We start from the raw sequence: 19089 nt of genomic DNA on the forward strand, positions 1-19089 counted from the left end.
GAGGGGGAAAAAAAAAGAAAAAAAAAAAAGGGTCAAGGGTCTTAGGAAATTTGAAATCATTCAGCCTAAGCATGCACCAGAGGAAACATTTTTTCTTAAAAGAAAGTTAGGTTTCTTCTTCGCCTGTTCTTGATGTAAATGGTTCCAAACTGTTGTTATTTTTGCAGTTTAAAAAAATAATTATAAAATTACCATTAGGTGTTAAAAGCATCTCTGGCCCAATTATACTCACTGCCTCAGATCTTAGATTTTACCCTTTTATGACGTAGTTCTTTTCCTTTTGTGTATAACTCTCAAATGCATTGACAGTGACCACATACCTCTTGTCAGCAGACTCCAGCCAGCATCTTTGCAGCTTTTCTGTGCCAAAACAAAAGTCAAGCATTCAGGAATTTCTCACCTTTTCTTCATGGAAAGAAACTAGGAGCTTCCATGGCTTAAAGCTGGGTTTATTGCAATAGGAATACCACTGAGAAAATAATAACTTACAAGCAAGTAACTGTCAGGTGGGATGGACAGATTTACTCAAAATATGTGGAAATCAGCCTGCCTCTCACTCTCCGGTGCCCTTGGAGACTAGGTCCTTCAGCCTTTTGCTGCCTTTCCCTCTCATAGCCCCAGCACCAGCCCGGCTTATGCAGTCACTTTAGGAAAAAGAGGCTGTCTCTGGCTGGCAGGCCAAGAGCCAGGGCAAGGCAAGCAGGCAGCCTTTTTCCCCCCCACACCGCTTCTTACGTGGCAAACAGGGAATTGTGCACTCAGCTCCGCCATCAAGGCACGATGTCCCACACCAGTCAGAAAGCACATCTTTGACATGGAAGACCATTTCAGGTCAACTTGTATGAAGTTATACTTCTCCCATCTTCACCAGTGCATCCTAGAATCACATTCTCTTTCACCGCGAAGGAAGATATTAAACAAGTTCCACAAAAAACTCACTTCCAGATGGGTACCTCCCCTTTCTACAATATCTGTTGCCATATGGGCTTTAACAGGTCCCCCAGCGACCACGTAGCTCTTCTGCTGACCCTGATCTTCATAAGTTATTTCCCATGGGACATATGTCAAATGCTTTACTGAAATCAAGGCAGATCATCTCTACTATGTTTTGTTTAGAAAATGAATTCTCATTACACACCAACATTAAGGTAATCTGGCAAATCTGCCTTTGATATGTTGCATTTTATTCAATTTTCCTTTTATCTCATGACTTTAAATATTCTCTTTTAATTAAAAAAAAAAATCACAAAACTTAAATACTAGTGAGATCAAACTAACTGCTCCTGCCTGCCTGCCTTCATGCTTCTTAGATGTCTTTATTACATTTCGCTCTCCCTTCTGCAACGTCAAACCCAAAGCTACAGCATTAAAAATGGTTAACAATGGAGAGATTATTTCCTTTAACAACCCTTTACATAGTTTCAGCTCACAAATTACCCACCGTGTCATTTCAGTGCATTATATTCCTCAAATATAGTTTCTCCTGCAGTAGAGCATTCCTCATATCTAGCAAGCATTCTGGCTTGTCTACCACTTCCAATACAAACACCTTGATATCAGAGTGCTCCTTTTGTTTTTGTGTTCAATATTTTTCCTTATCACATAAAGAACCCACTTCTATCCTCATTCTTTTTAGTAATGTGGCTTTAAAAAAAATTAAAATGTTAAGTGCTAAATTAGCATTGCTTACAATGCCCAAGTCATCCAATTTGGGGAGTATTTAACATTGTTTAGATTTTTAAAGTGGAATGCATTTTAATAATAATTTCCCCCCATTCCCAACAGCATCTACCCTTCCCCAATCTTCTCGTTATTCCCTTCAAACCCTTCAACTGGGCTACAATTAGTAATTTTGATGTAAATAAATTCTAGTCTCCAGTTATCCTACTAGCAATTTTCTGTCTATCTTTCTTTAGGAATGACAAATCTCACAGTGCTTCTGCCAAATAAAAGGCTACATGCCTTAGTGTCAATGTTTCATAACATACTTCATGGACTTATTACTGGTATATAGGTTCTAGAATATTTTTGGTAGATCTCAAAGCAATTTGCAAAGAAGGTGTCATGGTTTAACCCCAGCCAGCAACTAAGCACCCCGCAGCCGCTCATTCACTCCCCCCAGCCAGGATGGGGGAGAGAATCAGAAGAGTAAAAGTGAGAAAACTCACGGGTTGAGATAAAGACAGTTGAATAGGTAAAGCAAAAGCCGTGCATGCAAGCAAACCAAAACAAGGAATTCATTCACTGCTTCCCATCAGCAGGCAAGTCTTCTGCCATCTCCAGGAAAGCAGGGCTCCATCTCGCATAACAGTTACTTGGGAAGACAAACGCCATAACTCCGAACGTCCCCTCCTTCCTTCTCCTTCCCCCAACTTTACATACTGAATGTGACATCATATGGCATGGAATATCCCTCTGGTCGGTTGGGCTCAGCTGTCTCCTCCCAACATTTTGCGCACTCCCAGCCTACTCACTGGCGGGGTGGTATGAGGAGCAGAAAAGGCCTTGACTGCTTAGCAACAACCAAAAACATTAGTGCACTATCAACAGTATTCCCCAGCCCAAATGGAAAACACAACACTATACCAGCTGCCAGCAAGAAAGTCAGCTGCATCCCAGCCAAAACCATGACAGAAGGTTAGTACGGCTGCGTCCGTTTTACTGACAGGGAAACTAAGGTAAAGCAGCAGCTTGCTGAAGGCTGGGTAGCAGATAAGTAGCAGAGCCAAGAATGGCACACAAGTCTCCCACCTTTGCAAGTATCAACCAGCCAATACCGGACTCCAAAATCATTTGTAAATGATACTGTCACAAAGTAATTTGCTAAACAAATATATACATGTGTTTATTAATTTTGAACCATTACTGAGTACTAATACATGCGGATACCTATCTATTTCCCTATAGAGATTAAAAGCCTTTCGTCATCAACCATGTCAAGCAGTGAACTCTTTGTCCTCAATGTGCAGGAACCTCCAAGGCCAAATCCTATGACGACTGCTATTTTGTAAACTTATAAATAACATTATTATTACTAAGAGAATTCATAAATACACTGGTAGTTCCACTTAGGTATCCTAGGTAATTTGTCATGAGAAAGCTGGTTAGTAACACAATCAAAATTTAGTCAAACAAGGGTGGAGTTTTATCAGGTTTTCTCCATAGGAGATAAAACGGGAGAACGTTCCAGGACACCACCATAATGCGTGATGGCTTTTTCATGCTTCAGAAGTTTTCCTTCAGGAAGACATTCTCCGAATTCTTTGGTGTATTCCTGATTCAGATCGTTGTATCTGGGAGGGAGAATAGGGATGGAAAATACTAAAATAGTCATCCTTTCTTGGATTAGCTTCACCTATTGTTTATTAGGTAATATTTTTGCAAGTTATAGTGCCTTCTGAGTCCTGGACTACTAAGCAACCAAAAAACAACCAAGCTAGTGATATGTGCTTTCCTAGAACCTTTCAGAACTTCGGGATGAGCAGTGCCAACCAGGATGCAGGTGTTAATAATAGCTGCACTGTGGCATTTTAACCAGTTTTAAAAAGAAACACGCTTTTCTCCTCAGAGAAATGTTAGTATACTTTTTCTAATTCAGAGCTTTAAAGCCTGATTTCCCCCCACCCCTAAATCAGTGTTTATCTGAACAGTCCTCACGCTTTTTTTCTCCCCTCTGGGAGAATTCTTCTTCAGCACAAAATGAAACAATTACATTTGACCTCAAAAAACATATTTCATGTGGGTTTTGGTTGTCTTATTGAAAAACGAGGTAGCTTGATTCTGAAGTAAGATACCAATTTGAAATATTTTTTTTTTGGAAGACTGGACATCAGCAAATTTCCTCATAAAAATATGTTAATTTTGCCACAAATTATTTGTCGAGTTCAACCCAATTTTAGGGCTACTTTTTGACAACCAAAACTTTTAATTTTCAGCAGTACATATCAGAAATGAAAATTTCACTTCTCAGAAGAATAAAATCCCATTTTATAAAAAGAAGACAAAGTACACGCAGGAGAAACATTTCTAATCATGACTCAGGTCACATTTAAAAGAAGAGAATCGAGAACCAGCCACTGGAATAAATGGACACTTGTGTCTCAGCTTATATTGAAATAATTGACGAGACATTATGGTAATCTTTGGTGCTGCAAAGTTAGTGCTATACGTAATAGAAAGAGCAATGTTTTTGTCAAGAGTTCTAGAAGTACACTGCTCTTGGAAGTTTTCTATTATAGTCATTATTGAATCAGTGCTTCAGCAAGGCTTACGAAGGATTTCCATGGAACTGCAGCCCAATGCCTAAGAGAGAATGCCACTTGCATGTGACCCTTCCCACTTGTGGTGACAGAGGTTGCTTTCCTCCCTGTTCTTGACTACGAGTATTACTTAACACACTGCCAACAGAAAGTTAACTGCGATTAAGTGTTCCAGAATGCAGGAGGCAGGCCAACTTTTAAACCACCCTGCAGGTAAAAGGGGACTGCAGTTGTGAGTTCCTTGCATTTTACAGACAATATACAGGCATTAAACCTAGGCCGCTCTATAGGTGGCATAAAATCGCTTCCATTGTCTCCAGCAGAAAGTTGCTTTTATCTCACTGCCCAGTAGAGTATCAGAAAATATTTCAGGGTTATTCTGTTGAAACCACTACATACAGCATTAGTATCCTATATTAAAGATGTAAGCTCATTGAGTAATGTTTTTTATATATTGGTACAAAGCCAAGTGCAGTGGAGGTCAGTTCCATGAACAAGATATCTTGGTGTTGTGATCTAAACTCCATACCAACATAGCTAATGTCTTTCTCTAAAGACTAGGATAGTGTTCTTTCTTCAAGGCATTTTCATATTAATAAGACCCCTTAAACATTCAAGGCTAATTACATCAGGGTTCGTTTTGTTTATTTGTTTGTTTTTTACTTTACCACTTAATTTTTTATTGTGAAATCTCTCTGCTCAAGGCAGATGAAAAATGCTAAAGTCTGAATCCTGGACGACGACAACATATGATCTATCACTACCAATTCTTTATTACACACTAGTTTACAGGTTTTTCAAGGATTTCTACCTGTACAAATGAAACATCAAGCTTTCATTTTCTCACATGTACCTGTGTGCAATGGTCCAGAACCCCAGGGCGTTCACCACCATTAAGGAAGCCAAGAAGAAGAAGAATCTCTCCAATTTACCTTCATGCAGCAAGTGTGGAAACCAGTTGCCTGGCAAAGCAGACATTTGAAGCAGAATTAGTTTACCTTGCAGGATGAGACGTGGCTCATATGAAAGACACAAAGATAGCTTTGTAAGACACAATCACAGCAGGTGCTTTGAATTCCCCCCGCTCCCCATAGGTGTTTATACAGACTTCATTCTCACAACATCTATGGGTTTTTTTGAGCCTACGGTGTATTTTGCTCCTGCTTTCTAGGCAGGCAATAGAGATCTAGAGAAACTAAAGAACTTTCCTAACAAATCTGAAGCGTACTGGAAAACCTAACTCTGCACAGCTACTGCTGTGCAGAGTAATGATTGGGCCATCTTCCCTTCTATATTATCCTGTGCACATGGCTAAATGAATGTCAAACGCAAAAATTTTAGGAAGAGCTAGAATTAAGGTGGTCTGTAGAAATCCTCATTCACATCTCTCATGCTTTTAAAAGGCCCTTCTTCAGATAAAAACCCCCCAAACCTATAAGAAAAGCATAAAAAGCATTTGTTCAGTGCCTTGAATGGTGCTCCATTACTGAGATGCTACCTGACATTTCACTTTATGTTTCTTTATAGCTGCCTTTAGCCATGAGTCTGCGACGTGTCCTTGTCGTGCACACGGCATGTATTTGCATGAATGAGACCTTTCTCTACTAAGGCCTTTGGCCATAGTGTCTGTGACATTTTGGCAACTTAAATTCCATTCAGCGAGGATGGTGACACCTACACACACCCAGAGTCTTCCCTGCCTGCAATCTTGCGTGCTGTAGTTTGCAACCACATCGCTTTCGATGTTGTCCATTGCAACCAGTCTGCAAACGAGCACAGGTGGTAAATAACTATGGAAATCAAGATGCTTAAAAAGAAAGCCAGCCCCAGTCAGTCTGCATTTGAAGACAGTCAGTACCTGGAGTCCCAGAATCAACTACAGCAAAAGCATAAAATCAAGGTGAAAAAGAAATTGTAGTAGATAGAGAATATCAGAGAGAGTTCTACAGTGCTGTAACAACCTTTTACATTATTTGGGAATACAGGATGTTTAATGCCTTTGAAGAAGAGAGAGAGACTGTCTTCATTGGCAAGTAGTGAAGTGCAATAGCAGCAAACACAGAGCATGAAACAGCTGGTGCTGAGAACATGATGTCCACACTCTAAAGAGCTCAGGGCAGGGGCTTCACATCAGACCAGTTCCCACCAACATCTGGAACACATCAGGCACGAGCTTTTTTTTTTTTGTTTAGTTCCATACAAGAGGAATGCAGGTTTTTTTGTGCTCCAAGAACACTCTGTGATGCAAAACAACACACAAATAAGCAGAGGGGATCAGGACATTCAGATCAAAAGCACACTCCTGATCTGAGCTAAAACACCGGCATCAATGTGCCCAAAGTTGCCTGACTTTGCTCCTTCAAAGTCTGCTATGAAATCCTACTGATCTAAATGGAGAAACTATTCACCACTTGAACTAGCTACAAGGGAGAGGAGGAAACACAGCCACCTCTGCCGTAGCTGCGCTCTACAAACCTGACAGCCTTAACCGATCTTTTGGCCACTAATGCCATCTTTCGCCATCCAATGCTATACTTAGCTTCTCAAAATTTTCTCATTAGAGAGGAAAAAGCAGTCCCACAGCCTAGGAGAACTGGCAGCCAAAGGATTACACACACACACACCCCGCCTCCCCATATATTTACATTTTTCCCTTTCCTCCGCATCTTAAGAGTTGTAAACATGTTTCTTCCCAAAGCAGCTACCTTTAGCTCTCCTGGGACTAACAGAGAACAAGCTGCCATCAAGTGCAGCCGTTTTCCCCTAACTCCTCCGCAGTTCGCTCCGTGCCATGTTACCTTCCTGCCTGTCACAGAGCAGCACCACCTCACCCCTGCGCACGCCGTTCCTTTTGTAGCATTAGCTCGGAGCGAGCTTTAAAACGTATCATTTAACATTGTCAGTTGACTGAGCTCCTAGGTGCTATAGCTTCATTTTAGGAGCTTATAAACTTTTACCGTCATAATTCACAATCAGGTAGTTTTTCATTTCGCATCCCCCAGTGGCCAGTAGAAGTCACGGCGAGAGCGCGCGTCTCTGATGGAAGAGAAAGCGCGCGTGGGGCTCGGCGCTACAGCTTGTCAAAGCAGAGTTCACACTGTCTGCGAGGTTATTTACATCGGCAAGGCTAACTATATGAGCAGCGGGAGCTTCCTAATGGAACGGCATTTACAATGGAACCTGAACGGAAAAATATGTACTTAAAAATAGCACTGAGCGATTTAAAAAAAAAAATTAAAAAGAAGAATTTAGCAGCTTCTAAGAAAACAGAGTAAAATGGACCTTTGAAACTGTCTTAAGACTAGCAGAGGCACCATAGTGAAGCACTGAAAGTGGGAATGGTTGGTTTTATCAGCGTGGGAGGGCAGCCCGGCAAGTAGGGTTGCCCAGAACCCAGATTCGGGTTCTGCCCCCACTTCACCGCTGGTCTCCTCCATGGCCTGGATCAAAGATCATCGCTCTTTCTCCTCTCTACTTCTTTTAGTAATTGCCAGTGTTTAAACAGCAAGGCCAGGACAATGACCCAAACCTTCAGAAAATCCTGTATTATAAGTGAGTAACAGCATAGGCAGGGCCAAAATTAGATTGGGTACAGTAAGACTCCATCTCCCATAGCGCACACGTTCTCTCTCTCTCTCGTTTACTGCGCTATGCAAAGCAGGAGGAAGGAGCAAGGCTTTCTTTTCCTTTCAGTGAAGCGCAATAAGGTTTCTCAGGGGTGCCTTTCTCTACGGAGAGACAGGGGTGGCAGCTGTCCTAGAGATATCCAGACTGTTATCCTACTGTCAATATGCATTTTCATCAGTGGATACAGCAAAGATTAATGTAACCATCTCCTATTTTCAGCCAAAAAAAAAATTTCTTCTTTTTCCTTTTTAGGTGGAAGTTAGTTTTCCATGGAAGAGGGGATAAATCTGGACTACATTTACTTCTACTTACACAACTGCACTACTGGCAGGAAGCCTTGGGAGAACAGCCGTAGGTGTTAAAACATCAACCATGTGTTTCAGGCAGCAAAACTCCCTTTAGATGCTTTCACCCCTTACGCCGCTAACACCTTCCAGAAGCTGCCTGCAGACTCCAGCACCCTACACTGACTGGGTTTGGGGTTGATACTTTCAGGAATTTTACTCTCAACCATGAACGTCAGGAACTTACTGGGCCAGTTTGGTTTTGCTGGAGTAAGACGCCCTGAGCACTATTGTGTTTGAAGAGTCCAGCACTTTCTCATCCTTGAATCAGCATGCAATATGCTAACAATTCACTTTCCCCCAAAAGACGCTGCCTTTGGGTTCTGTCAATCCTTTACTTTTCTATGGAGATTGCCAACAGAAGTGCCAATTACAAGGTTGGTTTGTCACATAGATAATTACTCACTGGGAATTAACTTTCTACAACAAGCTCCTGATTGCCATTTTTATTCCAACAATGGAAATACTTTGTAGCATGAATCACCACAGAGAATCAGAAGTTTCCTTTAGCTGTGTATATTTTAAAGAGCCTTTTCTTATTGGTTAGAGGTGAATCGGTTATGCATTTCATGGTAAATTTAGAACAAATTAGAAGATTAAGCCTAGGCAGAGTCAGTTCCTCAAGCCTGCTATACCATACATTGTTAAAACAGAGTGCCTGGTAATCTTTCACTGGCATTTTGCAGGCCTATCGATTTTGCATCAAAAAATGCTCAGGTAGTACAAGACAGAGGAATATTATACAACACCAAGAGAAAACACCTGACCCCACCAACACAGCCAGACAAGTAAGTGAAGCAGGGATTAAGACACAAACAGAAATGCTTTCCTGGCCTGCTTCTGGTGGATAACTGACAACAACAAACTGCTGGCAATACTAGCTATCAAAAAAGATGTGGAAAGGGCTGTGAGCCAGTCTTTGACATATACAAGCGTACACAAGGTATCGCTACTATGACGGCACCCTTGGAGCTCTCAAGGGATTCACAACAAAGCCCAAAGTTGCAAAGGCAGGCATTCAGTTTGTTTAGTGAATAACACCATCATATTTTAGTATTGGGAAAACACAGAAGACAAAGCAAAACAGTCGCAAGCCAGAAGTTAGTCTATTCTGTATGATTCCCACATTTTTACAGCTATCCTGCAACTCAGAGTTTGATTATAGAAAAGTGTAATTCATATCTTAAAAACGGATTTTATCACCTTCCATCATTTCATCAAGTTAGTGGGCATCTATGTAATGTTTAATCATACCCAAATTAAAGTCTCAGTCTGCCTCTAATCCTTATTAGCTAAGTAGGCACCAGTGGACACCACCATCTGGACTGCAAGAAATATCCTTTAGCTTTATCATCTTTGGTATTTAGAATCACACAAGGCTCCAAACTGGAAAAAAAAAAAAAAACACAACACCCAAACCCACAAAAAACCCCCAGTTCTCTAAATACAAATAGGAAAACTGTATCTGGGGCAGTTTCCTTCCTCTGACCTTTTTTTTTTTCCCCTTTTCTTTCTTACGTATTTATATTAATATTTTTAGAGAAATGTATTCCGAAATGATTGACATAGGAGGACAGGTTTTGTCTTGCATCTTCTTCCGTTAAAATGTTAGGAGAGGTAAGAGATCCAAAAGAAAGCAGTTTCCCAGCTTGTACTGAAAATATCACTGTCACCCGTCATCTGTTTGCACTCGTCAGATTTTTAAAAAAAGTCTTATTTTATCATATTCACACCATCCTCCATAGATGCGTTAAAAATGATTAATGCAGCTTTGACTGTGACTGATATCTGATCAACTTTGCCAATAAAAACCCAAATAAAATTCTAAACTAGTGACATGAAAGAGGATATGAAAGTGTTTAAATTTTGTCAACACCCTCTGTGCTTCATCACTTCAAAATGCACACTGGAGGATCTACTTCACTGCCTCCTGAATTGCTTCATGGAAAACATGGTCTCATTGCTTAGAGATGGGAGAACCAGAAATAGTCTTGGCTCGGGTTTTAGTGAAACAAGAATCATGGGACAAGACAAAAGCACCCGTAGCCCGAGAGGCGCACACTAAGCCTTCTTAAATCTTACAAAACAATTGCATAAACACCATCATCTCCTTTCAGTAAAAGGGAAAGAATTTTGGTCTTCCAATATAGGGAAATTAGTTTAGCTTTTTAGGGAAAAAATGTTCCAGTTGGTTTTCGTTACCCCCAGTTCCATAAATTGCCCAGATACCGAATGTTTTACAAGCTCTTTAAACAGAGCTGAAAAAAATAACAAGGGCGAGTAATGAAAGCTTAATTTGTGTCATTTGACTTAACGGGGGTCACAATTTTATTCTCTGAAGCGCTGTCAACTTTAGAAGGTTCAATAGCTAACCGGTAACCATTAGGTTTTATACATTTAAAAATTATTATTTTGCTGATCTTACGCGTTTCATCACAACCACCAAAGAACACCGTAAGAAGCACAATGGAAGAGTTTGGAAAAACTACAGGTGGAATAAGAGAATTTTATATATAACTTTTCCTATCAAACTAGGAAAAAAAAATAAAACCAAGCCTAAATGCCTCTTTGGCTTTGCTACAGTCTACACCCAGCTCCAGAAATCTGATCCCAAGCCAACTTTGATTTATGAGTCAGCAGGACAAAAGCCTAGCTGGGATGAGTAGAGGAATATTCTAAGTTTTCAGTCTGAAGTGTTATAACACAAATTAAGATACAGGAATATCTCCATTATTTACAAGCTGTGAGTTACACGAATTGTGACAACTTAGAATAATTAATCTCATTCAAGCGGGAAACACTGGGAAAGAGATACCCAGTAAGATTCCAATTATTTTTAGAAATAAGATGTGAGAGCCCAATAATATGTTATTTAGATACTACTTTCCTTGTTAGTATCTAACAAAGCTAGCTAGAGGAACTGAGGAAACGCTAAATGTTTTTCACTGTATTTTCTTTAAAGCTTTTCAAGTTTTGCAGAAGACATCCTCTATTTAGGGGCTTATCCCATTACAGCACCTTAATCTGAATACAGACTGTTGCTGAATCCTGTGGAAATTGTAAGAGTGACTTTCGCTCAGGACAACGGTGTGGTCAATTCCATCTAAGGGAAAAGCAGGTCTGACAACGTAAGTAAAGGCATGTTACACCGTATTTTTTTATTTTTTTTCTCTGCAAAGCTAAGTAGAGAACTTTGCCATACAACTTCATAAGTGTTCAAAAATCTTGAACAAAAAGGGTTGGAATGTGACAGCTGCAGTCTGCGGAGAGTTTGGAGAGTTCCAATTTTTGGTCCAGCCAGGATAAGAATTTAAAGGCTCTAATAAAAGAGCCTTTCTGGCAAGAAATTAACATTTCCTTTTTTGAATCAATTAAATGTTTTCGTACAGACTTACAGAAAAAAAAAATTGAAATAAATCACCTTGATATAAAATTAGACAAAAAAAAATCTCCTGAATTGCAAACGAAATGCAAAAATTTATTTCCTCTATTGCTTTGTATAAAAATATTCTACAAAGGAATAAATTACATATACAGTGGCACAACATAGTCAAAATGTTTTGATGTTGACATTATGCTTAATTATTTTATAAATATTTAATTATACCCAAAGTCAAAGTGCAGTAAAATATGTCAATTCTACTAAAACAAAATTTTTCAACCTTATCAAAATTAATAATTTCCATACTTTTGGGGGGAGGGGAAGAAAAATAGTCAGCAACACAGTCTTTCTTGAAGTGTTAATTTTCGTTGAACCCATATTACTGAATGAAAAAAATCTGTTCCATTGGGGGAAATTTAGGGAGCTCTGCTCTCCACCCTGGATGCCTCATTACTTAATAGTTGTTTACCTGATTCATTTGGGTAAGGATTCCTGGTTTTTACCCACCTCTAGGTGATGCTTTTATACCTTGTAATAAAATTTTAATTGAATTGTTAACTTAAAAACAGCACTGCGCATCAAAGACCCATTTGTTTGTTCAGATCTTGCAAGTAGGCATTAAAATTTCTTGTCATACTTTCAAGAAAACCCACTTTCCCTTGTTTTTAAGTTACATGATTCTTTATGTGGGAAAGAAAAGAACCCAAAACCTAACCAGCAGCAGTTACAAAATTCTTCATCCGTGGTAACTGCAATGATATCATGCATTAGGGCCAGCAGTTGCGCTCTATAAGAGATCAGTTCCCTGTAATGCAGTAACAACGAAGCTTATCAATGGAAAGCATCTTTAGAAGTACTGCTTCAGCAAGTGGAACAATTTCAGATATGCGAACAAAGGCATCCCCATCCTTTGGTTCAAGAACTCAAGTGCTTTATAAATTTACTTATGAAACAAGTCTTTTCTGTATTGAACAAAGATTCATCAGCAAAGGAAAAGACTTTATGAAACTCTTGGCCTATCCTGAAAGTCAGCAACCCAGAAAAATCTCCACTTCAGGACTTACACTAAATACTCCTCAATAGGCTGAAACTGAAATAATTCCTTTTGAAACGGTAAGTTCTCTGGGAATTGCAGTATTCATCTGCAAAAGGGTAAAACCAGAGTGAGACCGTATTGCCACAGAATCTGGTTCTTCCAGTAGCTGGGCAAAGGGAGAGGCGTAAAGAAGGCAAGAGGGAGGGGATGGGTCTTGGGGAAAAAATTTCCTAGACAGCTTTGAAAGATTTAACCCAAGCTCCTTTCCCCTACGACACCGTGGAACAGAAAGAAAGGTATGCTCTTCATTCTTTGAAGTACTAATCTTGCTCTTGTGGCCAGAGCCTTCCACCTAAGCATGGCTAACATGAATGTACTTCTTTATGAACATAAAAAGGTACTTCCTAGACAATTTATTTTCTTGTCTTCCAGAACAGAAGTATAGAAATTGGAGGTGAGGGCTTCCTGCAAGATGCCGTCCTCTAATTACTCCACCTATCAAAACTAGGATGACTCATTAAAATTGGATGAATACAGCTGGAAGGCTATTTCCTATCTTAATTCCATCTTAATTGTGAGAGCAAATCAATAAAACTTTGGCATCCCCTTTAATTCTGCTGCCTAATTCTCCAAATCAATAGTATTAGAAAACTGCTCAGGAATACCAGTCATGAGCATATTCTTACCTTGAGTGCCTGCGTGGGCTGTCTGAACAAAGAAAGCTCCCATAAAGCAGCCAGCTCCATTAAAGAGAGTTAAAAAATGCATGGAAATCCCTCTCATTCTTTCTGGCACAAGCCAGAATGATAGTAAGGAACCTTAGAAAGGAAGCAGATACAGTTACAGGTTAAAAAAAAAAACAAACAAAAAAGTAAATGATGGTAGAAGACAGAAAAAAAAATTCCGAAGTGTCTGTAATAGGGACACTCCATATTTTACACAGAGAATATTGCTGCAGAAGGGCAATCACACACGTTAATCCTTTGTTAATAGGGTATGCACCGTTTAAATTGTTTCAATGAATCTCCGTAAGAAACCATTCCACATACAACTATCAATATTCCACAGGTACATAAAGATCTTTCACCCAGACTGTTGCTTTCACCTTTTAAAGCCTCAGGCATAGCGAGACAAGAGAAACACCACCACAGTCAGCAAGCGTGAAGACAGCAGATGTGATATTTAACTGTAGGACAGCAGGACCTGCTATGCCAGAGCCAATGCAGCATGGCCACTAGCAAATACTTCCAAAATCCAGAGCTCTACCTTCGACTTGGACAGTTACCTTGCTTTAACTTTAAGATGGACAATGCTCCTCTTCCCCACAGAGCAACCCCCAGAGTCACTGGCTAATTTTAGAGACATTGTTCTTCACTTTCTTGCCAGAAGAAGCAACAGCTGCGGTGGCGAGGGGGACCTACAGCATGCCATTGTAGCTTAGATGACTACAAATAACCCCACCAGTTGTAATTTGGCTAAACTAGGTTACAGTAACAGTAAGTCTTTATAATAGCTGTTCCTTTTGAGTACCTTTACCTGGTTATCAAAACCTCATTTCCTAATTTCACACCTTGAGCCCTCATCCACACTCGTTCTCCAAGACCCAGTGTCTCCCAGCCTGCTTTATTAGCTGAGTTTGAATGACCTCCAGCTTGAGAAACTTGTCAGCAGAGGATCCTATTTGGATGCTGAGTTGCCTGAAGCATCTCTGAATACAAATGAAACTTTGCAATCACCATCTTCCACCCTTTTTAATTTGGATATCCAAATGAGAGCTTTGGAAACATATTAAGGAAACGAAAAAAATACCATGGGCAGAGTTTTTTTCCCCTCATTCACAATAGGAACCAGAAGCCTGAGGGCAAGAGAAAGCAGGTGAGCCCGGGACACCATCTGTAGATGCAACAGTACAGTCTGAAACATCGTACAGCCAGTGTCCTAGCTAATTTGAATCACTAAGAGTCTAAAAAGTTTTTGGTTATTCCTCCCTTCTAAAAGCAGGGGTGCAAAAACATGCATCTTGGCCAAATTCAGCTTGGGTAATTGCGTCCTACTTACCTAAATTACCCCTGCTGTTTCAGTTGCATACTCCATTCCTTGCATCTCCCACGATGCTGCTGTGAACTATTAAACAGCTGCTGCATTTCACCCTGGAGACGACTGCATTTCATCGGTGGGTGAAGTGATCCCAAATATATCCTTTAACTAACAGAGCTGTTTGCTACCAGGCTTCCCATTTCTAAGTGCTTTGAGACATGCTGATGGGCAGATGATATTCTTGCGGCACTTCAGCAAACTCTGCAGATCTGCTAACCCTTTGTAGGACAAAGCGGTGACAGTGCACCAGGCGGCCTGGACACTGGCAGCATAACACAGCTGCTCCTGGCCAGCAGGCTGGCTTCCCTTCCTCAGCAATTTCATGCACTGTGGGGGAAAATATCACCTAATATTGTCCCACAGGACAGAGCTGTTTTGGGTTTTGTTGGTTTTTTTGCTGTTGTTGTTGTTTTGGTTTTTTACTGGTATTTTTGGGGGGTTTCTTTGGGTTTTGGAGGAATTTTTTATTTTTTTTTTCTTTCAAGTCATTGGGCTTTAAAAGATTAATCTCCTAGTTTAAACCAAGCTAGGGTTACAAAATTCAAACTGTCAGAGGCTTCTGAGATCTCACATTCTAACACTGTGGAGGAGAGCAATTATTTTATCATTGTTTTATTTTATTTTTAAAGGACTGCCTTGGAGCTAGGCAAACATTAAATGCTGATATTATTCTAAGAGTCGCTCATGCCACCTGAAGCAGATGATTACACAAAACTCCTATCAACAAGATAATGAAATATATTGTATAAACACAATTGTAAGTATCAGGGCTCAAACGCAGATAAAGAGTTCAATATGCCAAATCTAGCTCCTCTAACCAAGCACTTCAGAAATGAGATATCTCCTCTCTTCCCTCTGATTACAAGTGTGAACATTTCTGTCTTCAACTTGGATCATGTACTTTCAGGTCAAGTAAATTATTATGATAATTGAATTTGACCTTCTGCATAACAAAGGCAGTAAAATGTCAGGAAAGGTGAAACAACTATTTAAATGTCTAGGCTGTCATTACCATTCAGGGAGATACACTGAATGGTTCCTGAACAGCAATTCGGTTCAAATTCAAGTAGAAACCCAGAGCTCAGTTCAGCAGCCTGAATACAGACACCCAGTGCTGCCTGAAATGCTCCAGTGCACCTTAGCCATCTACACGGGGCTGTCCCGTAAGGTGCAAGACCGACAGGACAACCATGTTCTTCTCCAGCAGCAGCTGGAAGCCACACAGATACCGTAAAGAGCCTGCTCGCCCTGCCTGCAGAGTCTAGATGCTCCATGACAAATGGTGCCAGACACCTATGAGTGGGCAAGTGAACGGAGGCCTGCATCCCCATCAACTACAGCAGTAACCTACTATTTTAGGTACCCACCTTTAGTTTTCCAAATGCAAATCTCAAATTCAGACTTAGTCCCATTTACCTGGCTTCTTGAATAGCACCTGTAACTGCAGCTCTTAGCAGGATGCTTAATCTTTATTTAAATAGGGAAGACAACTTTTATTCCTAAGACATTCTAATCACAATCCTTTAAAAAGACCGAAAACAAAAAAAAAAAAAAAAAAAAAGAAAAACACCCCAACATGGAGCTTTATTTCTTTTCTAAAGGCTAATGTCATCTTCCAAGTCACTGAACTTCTGTTGTGTCCCAGCGTGCTAGATTAATAAGCCTTATTCTACCAGCAATATTCTTCTCATGCTTCTGCATCAGAAGACTGTAAGCAAGCCACCTCCTAACCTTCTTTTTTTGTTAAGCTAAACAGAGAAGGTCACTGTTTTCAGTTACACTTAGCCTGTAACCTAGAAACCACGTTACCTGCCTAGAAACCCGTTTCAGTTAAGTACTTGAGAGCTATCGGATGAAGAGGCATTATGAAAGTGCTAAGTATTTAAAACTAGGGAAAATTACCTTTTTAGTGACAGACCGTGACCCACAGCTTTCAGTAGTCTTAGAGAGTAAGAGTGAAGCTGAGATACTGAAGTTATTTCCTGCTGTTAAATAAAAATCTGAACATTTCTGGGGTTGTACTGGAACAACAGACACTCAACCTGTAGAATTAAATGCCTGCAGAGATCAGCTAGTCAATTACTTTACCTGTGTCTCTATGTGAATGTTGACTAGATTATTTTTGTAAAACTAACAGTTTTTTTTAAGCACTGCAAGGTGAAACACTGGTAAGCACTCTGCATGCTCCTCAGAAGAAAATAAGCCTCGGGAATGTCAGTGTAGTTGTGGAAAGGTGAGTTATGGAAGGGAGGGAGGGTTCAGACTCACAATCAAGGGCGCGTCTACATAATTTATGGGTGGCAGGCGTGAGCGAAGCTCTGCCTGTGCTCTGCAAAACAGGAGTGTTTATCTCTGGCTCCATGCCACAAGCTAAGGCATGATGCTCTGTGCAGGCATGTTCGCATGACTCCCGATTGGAGCACAAACAAAAATATTGCATCTGCCTACAATATTCTACAGGTTAGCCTGTCAGTTGAATGGTGTTACTCGCCTACATATGCTCTGTATCAGTGAAAAGCTCGTAATAATTCTATTAGCTGGACCCACAAATGAAAAAGGGTAAGATAAATTGCTTCCCCTTTCTTTAACTGTGGCCTAAAAAGAGCTCGTAGACCATAACCACTGCTCATCTGCCATGTGCTTATTTGTTCCATCTCAAGAAAATCACCACCGAAGAGTTCAGGTCAGAAGGGACCTCAGGAGCTCATCCCGTCCAGCCCCCGCCTGGAGCAGGTTCAACTTCAAGACCAGTCACGCATCCCAGCCCAGAGTCCCACCGCTCTCATCATCCCCCCACCGAAAAGTGGATTACGCACCCCAGGGACCCGTGGGCTGTGTCACCTTCCAGTTAATCTGGAACAACGCTCACTCTGAGTTACAGCCAGCAAGACAAATTATGCTACTCTGATGCAGGTAAAGCACAGATCTGCTCATTAAGCCCATGGAAGAGAGCCAGGGATAAAATATCAGATGACGGTAATTATTTTTAGGAAGCTGATATCATTCTCCGTGAATCAGGACACTCTCACTTTCTCCTATTAGATTTTACTTACAGGAGGGAGTTACCAAGGCTTCAGCCACTCCAAGTAGGATGTACTGAGGGGCTAAGTGGAAGCAAGGCATAGAGGAGACCAGGAGAACCTCCTCGGAAAGAGTCTGCTCCACCTGAGGGAAATGCTTTCGGTGTATTTCAGAGAAGCCAGCAACCATCACGGAAAGCGCAGCAGATAACTGACCTACAACTGGGTAAAGAGCACAGAGAGTATTCACCAAGCTGTAGTTACAGCATTATCGTGTATTTAGATGAAGCAGAGTCCCAGGAGATGCAAAAGAAGCTTTCCCTCCCTCCTCCCCACAATACATCCTCTCGACACAAACACGGGCAAAAAGTACTTGCTGCACCACAAGCCTAGCTCTAAATATATGGCAGAGGGACACCAGCTCAGCACAGAAACGATTTAGGGATTAATTAAATTTTAGAATAAAGGAGAGAGGAAAATCTTTTCTGAAGAGCAAAGTCACAAAGAAGAAACTTTTTTTTGAACATTGGCAGAGGTAAGAACGGAAGAGAGAAAGAAAAGGCAGCAGCCCTTCCAGGTATCACAAGAGACTGGGTGGGAATAAGACTACCAATCAGGGGGAAAATTCTCCTAATCAAGTAGCAATATGATTCTGAAATACACACATACGCTGTATGCTTCACCCATTTGTTTTCTATACAAAAAGAAGTAGTGCAGCCAGTTGAAGTACCGTATAACAGTAAAACAGTAAGGGTACAGGCCACGACACGTGGGAGAGAAAGATCACCACTGCAGATCCCACCTCAGGAGACCAAGCATTCCCACATTTTCCCCCTTCCCTCCACTTTAGAGTTTTCTTAAACTACTTTTGAAATTTTGTTGGATAGTTCATTTGCTAGACTGTTTAACATTTTAGGATGAGAGGAGCTGCATTACTGTAAGAGATAGTCTTCTGCTTTTTAAGTGCTTACACAATAAGCCATCGGACCACAGTTGCCTCCTGCCTTCTTCAGTTGTCCGGAAGAAGTATCACTGCATGATTCATACTACACTGGATCTATAATACAATTTTTTTATATATATATATTTATATATATATAACCGCACATGCAATGTGTGGAGTCTTACCACCTGCCTCAGCGGTGAGGCAGAAGTACAAATACTGTACGAGCTCACAGGGCAGGAAAAAACCTATATGTTTAGCCTCATGAGGCTTCTAATAAACTCAGATGTATTATAAATACCACAGACATCACCATACATTGCATGGAGTAAAATATTTAAATGTATTATTTTATATTTCTTGATGCTGACAGTATGAAAT

At 40.5% G+C, this 19089-nt stretch overlaps 1 protein-coding gene across 3 annotated transcripts in view; it reads right to left on the reverse strand.

Annotated features, from left to right (window-relative positions):
• Nucleotides 1-2858: 2858 nt before the first annotated feature.
• SLC15A5 (solute carrier family 15 member 5) overlaps nt 2859-19089 on the reverse strand; it is a 37451-nt gene continuing 21220 nt past the window's right edge. For 2 of the 3 annotated variants that reach the window (XM_074572745.1, XM_074572746.1), the window contains 4 exons: nt 17799-17987; nt 13335-13466; nt 5113-5221; nt 2859-3293 (listed from right to left, as the gene is read on the reverse strand). In XM_074572745.1, coding sequence (XP_074428846.1) covers nt 3149-3293; nt 5113-5221; nt 13335-13466; nt 17799-17987 — 575 coding nt within the window. In that variant the 3' untranslated portion in view covers nt 2859-3148. The remainder of the gene's footprint in view (nt 3294-5112; nt 5222-13334; nt 13467-17798; nt 17988-19089) is intronic. The other variant, XM_074572747.1, reaches the window with a different exon arrangement.

Source organism: Larus michahellis, chromosome 1, assembly GCF_964199755.1.
Source record: "Larus michahellis chromosome 1, bLarMic1.1, whole genome shotgun sequence".
Classification (NCBI taxonomy): Eukaryota; Metazoa; Chordata; class Aves; order Charadriiformes; family Laridae; genus Larus; species Larus michahellis.